We start from the raw sequence: 16,469 nt of genomic DNA, 5'->3' as shown, positions 1-16,469 counted from the left end.
CCTGTTTAAGATTCTCTCTCTCTCTGCCCGCCCCCAAAATAAAAAAATAAGTAAAAGATAAATAAATAAAATGAATTGTACAACAGCCAGGGTGTGAAATCAGTACCTAGTATAACGTCATATACTCTCTTTTACTAAGTATTTATTGAATGAATGGAATAAAAAAACTCCCGCATTCCAACTCCTGACCATTTTTACCACACCTAGCTGCTTCTGTCCTAAATGCTGCAGTTATTTCAATAAATATATATAATGGTGTTCAATGAGAGGACACATGTTTATTATTTGTCTTTCAGCCTTTAATAAGGGGAGAATAAAAATGTGATTTGTAAAAAGTGCAGAGAAACCTGTACACACATATTCGTATCAGCACTATTCACAACAGCCAAGAAGTGGCAACAACCCGAACACTCGTCAATAGATGAATGGATAAAAAGAATATGGTCTAGCCCACAATGGAATACTATTCAGCCCCCAAAAGGAATGAAGCACCAATACACAGTACAATATGGATAAACCTCGAGAACATGAGGCTAAGGGAAAGAAGCCAGCCACAAAAAGGACACATATTGTATGATTCCATTTATGTGACATGCCCAGAGGAAGCCAATCTGTAGAGACAGAAGGCATGGTTAGTGGTTGCCAGGGGCTGGAGGGAAGGGGGAAGATGAGGAGTGACTGCTAAGGGTTATAGGGTTTCTTTGGGGTGGTGAAAATATTCTCAAGTTGCTTGTGGGAATGGTTGCACAACTCTGAATACACTCAGAATACCACTTGAAATGGGTTTACATTTTATAACATACTATATCCCAATAAAGCGTTTCAATAAAGCTGTTTTTAAAATGTGCACAATAAAGCTTAACACAGGGCTTAGCGTGAGGAGGTTAGGGAATTGTTTGTACTGGGGATCCTCACAGAGGAAGAGGAATACAGTACGGAGAGCTGGGCTCACCAGGTAGACCCAGGCTCAAACCCCAGTCCTTCCCCTGTCTATAGCATTTGAAGCTTGGTTTCCTTCTTTGCAAAAGAGACATGATAATACCCTCCTCACTTTTTTGGGGGGAGGGGTGCGGATTATATTGATCATATATATAAAGTTTCTTGCAAACACCGTGTTCAACAAATACTCATTTCCATCCAACCCTGAGCTGCTATGATTCTGTGGTTTTGAGGCTAGTGAAAGGGCATTCTACTAAGTCCTCTTGCCTTTGGAAGCTTCTAGTGGGCAATGTAGCTGAGTATTTCAAAATGTGAAATGAGGGGTTTGGACTGAACTGAAAGCTTGGTTCACTGCAGGAATCCATGGTTTCCTCATTTAGGTGCCCTTCCTACGTTATGTGTCCACCAGAGTCCATTCTGTTCTACCCTGCAAGATCCTGATCCTGCAAATGATGATCTGTGGGTTTGTGGGCCATGTGCCTCATCCTCTACCGTACTTTGAAATGACAGGGCACTTCTACTCACTACAGGTTGTCCCCAGCCCCGCCTTCACCAATTCATTCTGCAGGGGATCGATTTGCAGAGAGGACTCCTAACAAGGGTGAAGCTGGGAGTGTGGCAAGCATCAGAATTTTTCCGACACCCTCTTGAAACAACTTTGTCCTGGATGAATAAGGACCCTTCAGGCTACTCTACATAAGCAATGTGTTGGATAGAGGCAAATGTGGCACCAAGGCAGGGAGAAATATATAAGAGGGCATCTAGAAACATCTCTGCCATCCGCAAACCAACAAGTCACAGTGGTCCTGCCCCCAGGCACCTCAGGACCCAGATGAAGTTGATTCTGGTGGTGATTACCGCGCTCCCTGCATTTGGAAGAGGCTTCCCCCAGTGGGCGATGCCCGATAGAGGGGAATGGATTCTCAGCATGGCATTTTCAGACTGGGTGGTGAGGACTGGGGAAGGAAAAAGGTTTAGGATAAATTGCAGAAGGAGGACTCATCCTGCTGTTCTTATGAAAATGAAATGAAAAGGGAGAAAGATTCTATTGGGTTTTGACATTTCCAAATTCTCACTTCTACAATGGGGAGTAAATTCAGATTCCCTTTTTAAAAAATAAAAAGCCTTCATTTGGGGTTTAATGCTAATAAGTATAATGAGGGTATGGGAGAGGCAGCTGCCAAGCTAAGAATCAGGAATGGGGAAGTGGGATTCAGACTCAGCCTCTACATCTCCTCTTCCACGTGATCCCTCAGACCATGCTGCAGTGGCGTTAGGGCTGATGTGACTTAAAATGAAGGTAGTCTGCACTTTTTCTCGGGCTCTCACCCACCTTTTGGCGACAACATGCACATGTCATGGCTGAACACTGCCCTTGAGTCTGCTGTGGAAGTATGGAGGTTTTCTTCCCCATGTGTGTTTGCTGGTGCTTGTGTTTTGGCCTAGGGTGCTGAGTCATGGAAATCTCATTGATGGCATAGACATCTGGAGATGGATGGATGCCCCACCATGGTTGGAAGATTATGGTTTGGCAGATGTGAAGAGGTGACAAAGTACAGTGGTCAGCAAACTTCTACTGTAAACGGCCAGATAGTAAATATTTTCAGCTTTGAAGGTTGTACGGTCTCTGTTGCAACTGCTTAAACTCTGCTGTTGCGGCAGGTAGTATGTACACCAATGAACATGGCTATGTTACAATAAAACTTTATTTACAGAGACAGGTCGAGGGCCTGATTCAGCCTGTAGGCCAGAGGTGCCAACCTCTGGCTTAGTGGACCACCTTAATTGCTCCAACTCCTTTCTTAGTGTTGTCCCTTATTTTAGAGACAAGGTTCTAGAAAAGCTGGACTGTTTTCCTCAGTGCTCCCGGAAATGTTAAAATCATGAAAGGCCACCTTCAGAGAGAAGGACGTCAACTGAGCGGAAACAGCAGGAATTTGGAGTTTTAAACCTACAGCAGATGCTGAGAAATGAAGATTCTGCTGTCTTCCCATTGTCCCTCAACGGAAGGCTGGGTGTTTTAATTAGCTAATGTTGGCAAATTGCTTTGAAGAAAATTGTAAAGTGTTTCGTGCTACAAGTGCCAAGAATCCCAATTAGCTTTCCTTAAAGGTACCACCTGGAAGTGTGATACTTTGTTGCTCGAGGTCCAAGGCAGCAAGAATAACCTGCAGATCAAAAACCGGTTTTTAAGCAAACATAACTGAATATAAATGGATCTTTGCATCGACGTCACATTTTCTTCCTTCTGCCTAATCTTGTTCCTAGCAGCTGGGATATTAAACCCCGTAAATGGAGGGGTGTGTGTGTGTGTGTGTGTGTGTGTGTTTTCCAAGAGAGCTGGGTGGCGACGGGGACATGAAACACATTAACCCATCCATGTGTTGCTGCCGACGTTGCCTTTTGGATTTTTGCCCTGGCGTGTCAAGGTTACAGACGGGAGGTGGCTGGCAGTCACTCCGTCATAAAGCAGGGCTGGCTCTCAGGTACCCCAGTCCAGGAGAGATGTGTGCATGCTCCACCGCTCTTAACAGCTGGGTAATGAATGTGCTTCCAACATCCCTGTTTCCTGTGGTGGCAGCGGCCACAGCAGCGGCATCTGATCTGTGTCACCATCAGAAGCAAGTGAGATGTAGTTAATATGGACCTTAGCCACCGACGTGCATTGATTTGGAATCTCCGGGCTCTGATGAAGTCCCTGCTAAACTGGTCAGCCGGCCTGGGTGAGAGGAGGCAGCAGGGGATGCGGGAGGGTGTTAGGGTTAGGGCAGGGGTCCTCAGCCTCAGCACTGCTGACTTTGGGGCCCGGATGAGTCTGTGAGCATGTGATGTGGGGCAGGGGCTGTCTGGTGCCTTGTAGCATGCTGACGCCTACCCACTAGATGCCAGCAGCAGCCCTCGTTCCCAGTGGTGATGACCAAAAACTGTCTCCAGATGTGGCCTCATATCCCCCGAGGGGACAGTCACTCCTCATTGAGAAGCATTGGGTTAAGGGGAGGGCTAGGAGTCCTATTTTTCAGGGAGACCCTTGGAGCTGAGACCCAATAGAAAGTGGGCTCCAGGCATCACTCCTAACTCTTCCCTGTGTCTCACACCCTCGTCTCATCCACTAGCAAACCCTGCCTTGACCCCATGTTGTGAACTGACCACCTCTTGCCATCCATCCTCTCCTGCTCTCGTTCAAGCCCCCACATCTTGTCTAGACACTGCATGTCTAGCCTCCCAGTGGCCCCCTGCTCCCCATTGCCCCCCACAGATGTTTCTCCACCCAGTGCCCAGAGGGAGCCATGGGAAGGGTCAGTGAGAGACCTCCCAGTCCCGCTGGGAACCCCTGGCTCCATGGCACTTCTGCAGAAATCCTCCTCCTCCCTGGCGGTGTGCCCCACATGCGTACGCCTCTCCCACCTCTGCACCTGGCCTTCACTCCCCAGTCTCTGCTCAGATGTCCCTCTCCAGAGGCCTGCCCCGACCCCAGCTTGAAGAGCACACCTCTGTCTTCTCTGGCCCAGGGGTCCTCAGCCTCAGCACTAGTGACATTAGGGGGCAAATGGAAAAATGTCTTCAGACATTGCCAGTGTCCCCTGAGGGGCGACATTGCCCTGGCTGAGAACCACTGCCCTCCTACTCCTGCTTTATTTTTCTTCATAGGACTCTGATAGGACATCCAGTTCGTCTTCTTCACGGGAAGGCAAGCTTTGTGAAGAAAGCAGAGACTTAGATTTGTCCCCTGCTGTCCTTCCAGGGCACAGAATAGAGCTTGGTGCAGAGTAGGTGCTTAATAAATGTGTCGAATGTTATGAAATTCGTACTTCTAAACAGTCAGTGGGGCAATGGGGTCATGGATTTGGGGCAGAACTGGGCCTACAGAGTGTGTTTTACTGGTCCTAGACACCGAAATTCTGTGCCCTGGATGCCTGCAAAGTCCTTAAAGCACAGAGAAGCCTTCGGGAAAGCTAGGCTAGGGGTCTTGGGAAAGGGTAGCCCCAGGGCCCCTCCCCGAAGTGCTTACCAGGCAGGTGAGAGGCAAAGGCAGGACCCGCAGGTGCCCAGGTGAGCCGGGGGAGCACACATGGGGAGACACAAGGCTCTGTTAAGAGGGAACTGCCTCTGGCCTGCAAGCATTTGCAGACTGAAGGATTCGGGTGGCCTGGAGATGGAGAGAACATTCTAACGTCCATTTGTGGGTGCGTTGGGGATTTCCTTTGTGGTTGCAGGTAATACCTAGAGCTTGATCGATGAAGATGGGATCCCCCCTTCATTCCCCTCTCCCACATCACTAAGACATCTGAAGGGACAGCTGCGACATAGTGTGCTGAGCCCCGGGAACACAGGCGCGCACCAGGGCTGGGGGCTGGGCCCACTTGCCGAGCCTCTTCTCTCCCCGTCTGCACCGTGCTGTCCTAGTAGCTCCTGGTGTTTGCATGTCATCTCCCCACCCTTGCTCCCCGGCGGAGCAAGGTGGAGTACTGTAAAGTGTCATGATCCAGAGAAATCGGACTTCAGATAGGGTCCTCCCCTCGTTGTATGACTTTGGGCAGAGTGACTTTTCTAAAACTCAGTTTGCTGATCTGTACAATGGGGATAATACCTCGCTCTCTGGTTTGTTGTGAGGATTCGATGAGGTGAACGGCGCTCCTCACCGGGCCTGGCCAATGTCTGTGTTCCTGAGGGGTTGCCCTTATTATCCCCTCCTTATCCAGGTTCCCATATGGCTGGTTCGGCCCCTGGCCCGGCTCACCTGCCTCCTCCCTTTTGCTCCTGCAGCGGCATCAAGCGTCCCAACTATCATCCCCTCTCCCTTCCTTCCCAGCATGCGCATCTCATCACTGTGATTACACCGTATTAGCCACCGTGATTGTTCCATGCCTTGGCACCTCATTACTGAAATAAAGTTAGCATTAATGGGAGTCCTGCAGCTAATCCCTCTGCTCACCTCTCCTGAAAATGCATTCCGGTGATTAGCAGGAGAGACACATGCATATATTCATTTTTAAAACTGTTCCCTCCTCCCCCTCTCCCTGCGTGTCTACTCACAGTCACGGCAGAGATGGAGGCCAGGGGGCCTTTTAGCTGCCAACAGGCAGAGGAGGTGGTGAAATCGTCCTGAACTGGGGCAGGGCCGGGCTTTGGGAGCAGCCAACATTCCCCCCTAGCAAAAGGAACATATCTGTTTCCTTTGGGTGGGTGCAGTTAAAAACAAAACCAACCCACAAAACAAAAGGCCAGGGAGTGAGGCAGAGCAGTGGGCGGGGGGGGGGGGGGGGTGTCCCAGCCTTGCCACCTTCCAGCTCTGAGACCTTGGTGAAATTGCTTTAACCTTCCTGATGAGCAGTTTCCTCCACTGGTGAAGGATTATGTCGGATAAGGACCGGGCGAGAGCCCAGCACCGCTGCCTCCAGTGCCTTGGTGGTTCACTCCCTTCCCCTGGACTAGAGAGCCAGAGGTCAGGTGTGTCCCCCGGGCTCCTCCCAGCCCCCAGTGCTGGGACAGCCTGTTTCCTTTTCCACTCAGGAGCCGCCAGGGCCGTCGTCCCACGCCAGGCACCCAGAAGGCTAACTGCTCAGAGGTGTAGTGTCATTCATAAGGACTCCGGTGAAACACTCCACCGGCCCCCCCGGGGAGTTGGCACACCTGCAGACAATCAGATGATCCTTCCCCAGAGGGCTCGGGGGCTGGCTCCCAGGTCCACTCAGGTAACCAGCAGCTCGCCTTCCGTGCATCCCCTCTGTCCTGATGAAACCGGGGTGGTGGTGGGGGCATGGCCCTCGTGCAGCTACCTCTCGGCAGCCAAGAAAGGGAGCAGAACAGCAGAGGGAGGTGTGGGGCTGTAATGAGATTCACAGGCGCCCTTACTCACCCTGCGCGTCAAGGAGACATTTTCAAAAAGGTTTGACACAGCATCCTTGCAGAGCCCTTTGCCAAAATGCAAGGTGGAGGCCCCTGGAGGACTTTAAGCCGGCTTCTGTTAACAGAGCAGTCTGTATGCATATTACAATCACGCTCTCCAATTCCCCGTTAAGCAGCTGTTCCCACAAAGAGGGACAATAGCCTAGCCCCACCCCTTTGAGAGCTGATTTCAGTCCTGTCTTTGCCGGTGCCAGTTCTTTGATCAGTTTTCACGGAGGATCGGAGGGCATGTTACAAAGTGCTTTGGGCTGGCTGCCAACAGGCACCTCACTGGAGCATGACAACAGCCCGGCAGTGTCATTGTTGGGAGCGAGACCGCGCGCAGGATGCCTTTTAAAAAATAATTATATTTGAATTTTAAAAGCAATCTTCATATATGTTCGTAGAGTCATTTATATGGAAAACTATGCTGGTTCCTCTACCCTTTTAATATTTGATGTTACGTCAGCTTCCTCCACGGCTGGAATAAGCGTTCTGTGGCACCGTGGGGAGTTTTCGGACTCCTGAGTTAGGAAGGAGCCCGGAGAGGGCCAGTTCCTGTCACTTCTGTCTCCTTTCTTACCACCCCCCCTCCCCCCCGCCCCGCACCTCAGCCACATGCTCTGCTCTAAACTGACTGGAGGGGACTGGAGGGGACTTGAGGGGGCAAAGGGGCAGAGGCGTCCAAAATTAATTCAGTGTAGTGGTGGTGGTGTGTTTTTATTTTAATTTTTATTTTTTATTGTGGTAAAACGTACTTAACAGAAAATTTACTATTTTAGCCACTTTTAAACATACACTGGCTTTCAACCCATTCACGACATGATGCAGCCATCACCACTATCCATCTCCAGAACTTTTCATCTTCCCAAACTGACACTCTGACCCCGTGAAGCACTGACTCCCCGTTGCCCCCTCCCCCGGTCCCCGGGCACTCACCCTTCCACTTTCTGCTTCTGTGGACTTGATGACTCCGGGTACCTCATACAATTGGAATCATACAGTATTTGTCCTTCAGTGTGTGATTTCTTTCACTCAGCATAATGTCCTCAAGATTCATCCACGCTGGAATCTGTGTCAGAACATCCTTGCTTTGTAAGGCTGAATAGTATTCCATCGTGTGTGTACACCACCGATCTCTGCGTTGTCTACTGTGCATTGAATCTTACAGGTTGCCCGTCAACCCTGTTAGGTGTTGACTTACCTACCAACGTCTAGTTTAATTCTCACCAGTGCCGTCTGATGGTTGAGAAAAGGAAGCCTGGCGAGATGAGGAACCTCACGTGGCCTAACATGCTATTAATTAGTGGAACTGAGATTGGGTTTTAGGGCTGTCTGACTCTAAAAAATGATTGCTCTCAAATATTGGTGAGTTCCAGGATTGCTCAGGGAATCTGTTAAAAATGAAGATTCCTGGGTCCTGTCTTGAGGTGTTTTGGGTCAGAAGGTCTGGAGTGGGATTCAGGAATTTGTATCTTAACAAGCACCCCACTCTGAAGAGGTTATCCGAGAACCAGGGCTTGCTCGGTATGTCCTAAAACCTCAGGTTTTCACTACTATCTTATTCAGCCTCATTCCTGAGGGAATTGGAGACGGCTTCCCCCCGAAACATTGCATGATAAGAGAAGCAGGAGTTTTCCAGGTAAAGAGGAGTTGGGAGAGACGTAAGCATGGATCCATAAAGAGTTCCTACACAGAACGTGTGTGAGGGCATGCAGTTTGGGCTGCATGTTCAGCTCTGAGCTTCTTAGCAGCCAAAGCAAAGAGTGAAATAGGATTAGCCACAGCTGGAGCCACCTCATAATAGAAAACATGCCACCAGAAGCACAGCTGTCCCGTGCATTTTGGTCTGAGGGCTCCTCACTGAGAAGACCCCGTGCAGCAATGGAGAAGAGCCACAGACACCCCTGAGTCCATACAATAGGACCATCACGGGGCTGTTGCTTGAGGGTGAGCCAAGGTGTGATACCAACAAGCAGTTCAGTAAAGACAGACCCGGAGGGGCGCCTGGCTGGCTCAGTCAGTGGAGCGTGCGACTCTTGATGTCGGAGTTGTGAGTTCGAGCCCCACATGGGGCATCGAGATTACTTAGACCCAACAGACATGGAGAAAATCCTGCCGTTTCAAGCCCGCTTTTCTGCGGGGGTGTAAGAGAGTTCTGTGTGTTCTGAAATGGGTCCTCTGGCTCCTCATCAGCTTGCCGGCCAGGCTCAGCGGCTCCCTTCTGTCTGGTTCCTGTCCTGAGCCTGTGGGCCTCCCCGCCCGGAAGAGAGGAGCCCAGCGGGGGCCTCTGCCTTAATGACTAGGATGCTTGTCTTTAAAGTTTGCAAAGCCCTCGGCCTCCAACCAGTGGCCACTTTGGCCCCTCTTCCTTCGGCATGCAAGAAAAGCTGCTGTCTGGTTGAGTGAGTTCTGCTATAAATCAAAGTGTCACCACTTAGCCAGTAGAAGTGATTTAATTAATCCGCTGTGTTGTCCCCTGAGCATCACTCCACCTGACTGCTAATCAACTTCCATCAGCAGGAGGAAAATACAGGCCCCCTTTTTCTGAACCGTGTTGCATGAGATGAAGGAGGAGAAGGAGGGGGAGAAAAAGTTAATTGCAGCAGGGGAGCTCAAACTGTCACAAGAAAAAAAGTCTCTTGTCTGGCGTCTGCCTCTTTATACGCCGCTGTCCTTGTCTTGGGTGAGCTGCAGGAGAGGACCACGTTTTAGTGCTATTAATATAGACATTATCTATTGTCCATATCTGTTTATCAGAAATAATATCTTGCCTGGAAACCCATGACAGATACTGCAAAGAGGAACCGTTCTTTTGTCATGCACCCGGTATTTAGACCTTTAAAACACACACTGCACACACAAAGCCTTCACTGATAATCAGATAAGACTGAAAGTTTATGTATCTATCTCCTGGGCATGGGAACGTTTTTTTGACAAATGACCACCCCAGTTTCTGTCACATGCAGGCGACGTAAAGGCAAGCCCTTGCTCTGCAATGTAATTAGGCAGATCTCGTTAATGCCATCATGCTTTGAAGATGAAACAGGCTATGGTCATGAGAATTCCAAGCCCAGGATATTCAAGAGCTTCTTTAAGAGCCTCAGATTTCCTTGAAATCTTTTCATGAATGGTAGGTAGCATGGCTCCATTTTACAGATAGGAGAAAGTGAGGCAAACAAGGGTCAGGGAAATCTCCAGAAAGATGCGGAGTGTTCAGAGTGTTCCGAAGGTGGGATCCATCCCATGTTGGAGGGAGAGGAGTGTGCCCAAGATTCTGTTTTAAAGCATGGGCTTATCTGAAATTGGATTCCTTTCTGATTACTGAGCACTTATTCTATAAAAAGAAATTTATAGAAAGTCTCTTTAGCAGGATGAAGACCAGAAAATCTTTTATCTGATCCAAAAAATGACATCTTGTATCAATTATACATAAACTTTGGTTTTTCCCCACCAGAGAAGGCCGCCCCCCCTCCCCCGCCCCAAGCAAACATGGAGTGTCTGCCCTGCTTATGTGGGTGAGTCATTCTGTCTTTAAAGAGGAGTGGGGGCAGTGTGTGCTTGCCCAGAACACTGTTGCTGCACAGATGTGCTTGGGATCAGAGCTTCTGCTGCACTAAAGTGGATGGATATATATTTTTAAAGGAAAGAGGGCCCTGAGATCTAGTTCTGCGGACTCTGAGAACCCCGGGCATATAAGGACTTCCCTGGCACAACCACACGTGGCCTCTTGATGTGTGCCGCTGGGCCAGGGCCACCCCCAGAATTCTGCATGTGCGACGGGGTGAATGACAGAGTGCCTCTCCGTTATTATGAAGTTGAAATCTGATTCACATGGCTATCTAGGGCAGCCGGAGAGGGAAAGAGCTGGCCAGAGACGCACGTGCGGGGGTGTGTGTGGTCTTGAAATGGGATGAAACGAGATCATAGATACAAAAGCCGGAGCACAGCACTAGGCACGTAGGGAGCTGCTGAGTAAAGGCAGCTTCCTTCGTGTCCAGTGCTTTTCCTTTCCGCCTTCCTTCCCCCCACCCCCATTCTTCCAGTGTTTGACAGCGGGGACCCAGATCCAGCCGTGCCTGCCTCCCTCCCTGTCCCCCAGGCTCAGGGCCCCCTCCCTCCCCACCTGCTCAGCCATCGCAGATGCAGCGAAGCGAAGCACTGCTCCCATGTGGACCTCTCGTTTCAAGGGTTTCCCCCACGGCCATCAAACTGCACTGCAGGGTGACGCCGGGCATGTGGGGGCCAGCCAGGGAGCCCTTTATCGTTGGTTTGTTTATTTTTATACACAATTTGGAAACATCTGTTCTGACATTTTCCGGGGTCGAAGACAGGAAGAGAACAAGGTTGATATTTCTCAGGTGCTAGTGCCTTCCCGCATCGGTAATTAGAAAGCAAAAGGTTCCTGTTGCCTCTCCATTTCATCGTAAACATTTCATTTGAAAGAGAAGGCAGCGTTATCGTGCCCAGGGGTTACATTGTATGCAGACAGGTTCGCATTAAAGGGAAGTCTCCTAAGTAAGAAATGGCACAGCATTATGAAACCCATGGCAAAGGTCTGTGTGACTTTCTTTTAGACAAAAGACCAGCCACTGGGAGCTGGGAGTCCACTGCAGCGCTTGTCTGCTTCCTTGAATTGGAAACATATTTTCTTTTTCTCAGTTAAGCCCCTTCTCTACACGAACATGATAAAGTTCGTGCCCAGAGGTTCATTGAGGGTAGGCGAGCCAGTGTATTGGTTCAGAACCATTTACTGAGCACCTACTCTGTCCAGATTTGCACTAAGTGATAATGAAGACACCACCCAAGCCCTCCTGTAGCATAATTATAATACAAAGTGGTGTGTGCCACCAGGGGAGTGAATTAAGACTCTGGGAATGCAAAGAGGGAGTGAGGAAAGCCTTCAGGAGATGTGTGCCAGGCAGAAAAGGAGGAAGGAGATTAAGGACTGGAAGGAAGAGCTTCTACCTAAACCAAAAGAGGTGACTTAAAAGTTGCTGGAACCATCAAACAGCATCAGTGGATAATTATATGCCATATTACGTACAGCACAGTATGCTCACTGCTCTAACGTACATCATCTTACTGATTCCTCCAGCATCCTGCAAAGACTCAGTGGTATTATCCTTGCTCTTCAGGTGGTGTTGGGAGAGACTGCATTGCTTGGCCAAGGTCAAGGCTAACGAGTGGTGAACTGAGATTTCCCACCAGGTCTGCCTGTCTCCTCCCCATCCCCCACACATTCCCCCAGCGGCACACTGCTTGGTATGACCCCAACATACAGGATGAAGCTGCAGAGGGTGAGGGGACGGACTGCAAAGGACTTTGCATGCGGTGTTACGGAGTTCGGACCTTTTTCCTGTAGGCAGTGGGAAACTAGCAGAGGTTTTTAAGTGGATATTGATTCCATTACGGATGGGAGATGGATCGGAGAAATACCCAGTGCCGGACTGCAGCCCAGAACCACGGCTGCTTATCCGATTCAAGTGCTGTCCACCCCCCTTCTGGCCCAGCCTCCAGTATGGCGGCTGCTCGAGTCTCGCACGGGAGCTGGGAAGGAAGCCTTTTTCTTTTCCTTGTCTTTTTTAGCTCAGATAAGCTTTTTCTGTTTTTGCTATAAAGCTCACGTAGGCATATAAGCGTAAAAAAAAATTAAGTGGCATGAGAAAAGGAATGAAAGTAGAAGTCTTCTGACTCCTCACTCCCAGATGTAACCACTGTAACCATTTCTTGTACAGCTTTCCTGAAATTTTGTGTTTTTTTATGTCTATATAAAATGGTTCAACATTCGGAAGGCTTTTCTCTCTCCCACTGCTGCCCCCAGCCTCTGTGTATTACAAAGTCATCATTTCCTTGTGTTTAGGCAGAGGTGGTTGATGCGCATGCAGACGGATACTGGAACATGTTATTTCCCTTTTTCCTTGAAGAACAAAAGTATGCTATCAACACTGTTCCACTTCTTGCTCTTTTACGTCATGATAATTTTTAAAAGCCCAATGTTTAGATAGTGGTTACCAGGTACCATGAATTCTTCTAAGTGCTTTCTGGGCTTTGTTCCGTTGGATGTTATGACAGGGACACTGTTACGGTCTCCATTCTCTGGGGAGGAAACTGAGGCACAAAGAGATTGAGTAACTTACTGAAGGTCATTCAGTTAGTGAGTTATCCCTGACCTTGGGCTGGAACTGGAATGAGGCAGGAGAGGAGATGCCACTGGTAGTCAGGGCTAGTCTGACGATGTTCTGGGTGTTGCTTGGTTTTGTTTGTTTGTTGTTTTGTTTTGTTTGCACTCACTGGATATCTTTACAGATCAGCACATACAGACTTCTTTCTTCTTTCATGTGGCTGGAGAATACTTAATTTTAGTTGCTTCATCATTTGCCTATTGGTGGTTATTTGGTTGTGTCTTATCTTCTACAAATGCTACTGCAGGTGAAGCATCCTCATATGTACATTGTGGAGTGCTTGAGCAAACGTCTCTGTAGAAGAAGTGGACTTCTAGTCATTTATTCTAGTCCCTGGGTATGCATCCTTTAATATTTCACTAGATACCACTAAATTGGACTCCAAATCACTGCACCCAGTTTGTCCTCCCCAAGAATGCATGAAAGTGCCGATCCCACATCCTCACCCATCCTGGGCATCATCAACCTGTTTAATCTTTGCCAATCTGACTGCTGAAAAACTGGCTCGTTTTAATTCACGTGCATTATAAGCGCATTTTTTTCATGTGTTTATTGGCCACTTATATTTCTTTTATGAACTGGTTTTTGTGTCCTTTGTACATTTTGTGTTTTGGCTTTGTCTTTTTTATAGAGACATATAAGAGCTCTTTGAATACTAAAGAAATGCGTTACAAATATTTTTTAGGTTTATTGTTTGCATTTGTAATTTTTTTCACCATATGGGAGATTTTAATTTCTATGTAGTTAGATATATTAATCTTTTCTTTATGGCTTTGGGTTTTGTGTTTGCCTTTTCCTCCCCATGATTATATATATTTTTAATGACCAATTTTTTTTTCCCTAGCCTTTTATGGCTTTAATTTTTAAATTGAACATTAATCCGTTTAGAATTTATTTTTGTGTAAGGAGTGATAGAGGGGTCCAGCTTAAATTTTTGGCTTTGAGGGGAAACTGTTTAGACTCCTTGGTGCCCAGGCTTCATGGGACTGGGGCAGCCACTTAGCAGGAGGCTGGGCACTGGTAGGGAGTGCTCTCAAAGGGAGGGCTGGGGCTGCAGCTGGCTAGGGCCTTGGCTGCCAGGGGCTGCCAGGACCCAGAGCAGCCAGCCTGGGGCACCTGGAGACATGGGGGTGAGCCAAGCACAGAGTCCCAGTCACCAGAGGGAGAGAGGCATATCTGACTTGTCTCCATATTGCAGTGCTTCTCCTGGGCCCCAGCAGCTTGCTAACTGGCCTGTTGTACGGAATGAGCTATTTCTGCCCCCCGCTATGCTGCTGCTTGGGTGCGTGTGACTCTGGGACCTTGAGCTCATTCCTTCACCTTTCTGAGCCAGACCGTCCCCATCTGTGATCACAATGCCTACCTCCATGAGCTGTTTCGAGAGGTTTCTAGAATAAATGGAAAAGTGGGTGCTCTGCAGGTGGAAAGGTGAAACTATCAGCTACCTCTTTGCTACTGTTATTATGTCTTAGATGTGTCCAGCCTGTAATGAATTTAAGTTGTAAGAATTACAGTTGATTTCCTTGTGGGACACAGTTTTGTTTTGTTTTTTTTCTTTTTTAACTTGTAGTGAGAAAAGGAAGCTTTCTAAACATTTTTTCTGGGTAGGTTCTTGTACCCCCCTAAAATGTTCGCTGCTATCCCCAAATCTTGGACACTTGGAAAAATAAAAGATGGGCTTGGAATGGGGGAAGGTCTGTGTCAGGTAGCATCAGGTACCTACATAAAACAGACTGGGGAATTCACTTCTGGCTCATTTGGAATAAAGTCCTGGGCACTCAGGCTTTATTTGATCCTGGGACTTTGGTCTCTTTCATGCCTTAGTTTCTCCCACTAAGTTACACAAGAGACCTTACACCAAAGACAAATCAATCTAGAATGGCATGTAGACTAGTGATTGAGAGGATGGTTTCCAGAATCTGACCACCTGACTTCAAACCCCAGCTCTGCCATTTACTGGGTGACTTTGGGCAACTTACATACCTTGCTTGTCACTTCGTGGGGTAGGTGAAAACCTAAGGACCTAAGTACCTGAGTACCTGGGAGCTTAGAACAGAGCCAGGTACACAGCAAGTGCTTAATAAAAGTACCTGTTATCATCTTCAAAGATTTCATTGGAATTGACAGCCTATCACATATTGAGGCGTCTTTGGTCAATAGTCCCATAGTAGGTGCTGTAGGGCCCCGGGGGGGCGGGGGTGGGCGGTTGGCTATTAAAGAAGTTACAAGGATGGTCCTCACAGAAATGAAGATTCACTCTGAGAGGAGAGAGGCTGCAAACACACGTGGGAAGATTGTAGGCCAAGTACTGTAAACGCCTGCACCTGTAGGGAGAGAATAGACAGGCATCATTCAGGAGGGATGCACAATATGTCTGTGAGTAGTAGGTATATGGTTGTGCATATTAAAACATATAGGAATACTTCCTTCTCCACAAAGAAATATGCTTTCTCCATTTGTCCCAAAACTTGCTCAGCTAGATTTTCTCACATTTGGTGGAAGCCTGGCTACAGAGAACTGGTTCTTCATCACGGAAAAATACCAGATGTGAATGATAACTGACCGCCAAGCCTTAGAACCAAGGGGATGAGAGGGGGCCGTGGGGTCTTGGCAACTGGGAGAGGGTGGCCCCATCTCAAAGGGCAACTACTTATGGGGCTAGAGCTCCTACATCTTCAATATTTTTATCCTTTTTGATTTTTCAAAAGTTTTTATTATTATTAAAGATTTTTATCCTTTTTTTTTTTTTTTTTAATGCTGGCTAAAATAATGGGAAGATCATATGCTGGCCCATCACAGCATGCCTGTGGGGATGGATTTGACCTCTAGGTCCCAGGTTTGCAACCTCTGCATGTGGCCTGTCCCATTAGGGTGCATATATGCAAATTAACACACACTGCAGAGTTGTCACATGAAAAAGACTGCCTAGCTCCGCAGTTTCCTTTGTCCAAATCGTTAAAGTATTGTCTCTTCATGAAGTCCCCTGTTCAAACCCATAGGCTACCATGATCCCGCCACATAAACTGCCTTTTCGGAAAAGATAAGATTGAAAGTAAAGTATGTTTTCACACACTCTTATGTCCAAAGAAAGATAGAGAGGGTTTGAAGTCATGGGTGTATCAGTACAGTTGCAATTTTAGATGTTACCTGATTGAGCACACCCATGTTCCCACCACCACTCTTCACAATAGCCCAAAGGTGGAAACTACCCAAATGTCCACCCGTGGTGAATGGATAAGCAAAATGTGGCGTGTCCCTACAACAGAATATTTAGCAATGAGAATGATGTGGCACTGAGCAATGCTCCAACATGGATGGACCTTGAACACATTATGCTAAGCGAGAGCAGCCAACTCCAAAAGACCACATTGTGTGGTTCTATTTACATGAAATATATAGAAGAAGCAAAGCCATAGAGACAGAAAGGAGATTAGTGGTTTCCAGGGGATGGAGGAAAAG

General features: G+C 47.9%; 1 protein-coding gene across 3 annotated transcripts in view; it reads left to right on the top strand.

Annotated features, from left to right (window-relative positions):
- SPRING1 (SREBF pathway regulator in golgi 1) overlaps positions 1–16,469 on the top strand; it is a 189,014-nt gene that overhangs the window by 31,486 nt on the left and 141,059 nt on the right. The window contains exon 6 of one of the 3 annotated variants that reach the window (XM_035017078.1): positions 1,470–3,861. The exons of the other annotated variants lie outside the window; for them this stretch is intronic. Coding sequence (XP_034872969.1) covers positions 1,470–1,535 — 66 coding nt within the window. The 3' untranslated portion in view covers positions 1,536–3,861. Of the gene's footprint in view, positions 1–1,469; positions 3,862–16,469 lie in introns of those variants that run through there. 3 annotated transcript variants of the gene reach the window in all.

The sequence above is a fragment of the Mirounga leonina genome, unplaced genomic scaffold (assembly GCF_011800145.1).
Source record: "Mirounga leonina isolate KUSES-001 unplaced genomic scaffold, KU_Mleo_1.0 Mir_171, whole genome shotgun sequence".
In the NCBI taxonomy this organism is placed as follows: Eukaryota; Metazoa; Chordata; class Mammalia; order Carnivora; family Phocidae; genus Mirounga; species Mirounga leonina.
Note: the sequence above shows the minus strand (reverse complement) of the source record. Positions and strands in the feature narration are given on the sequence as shown.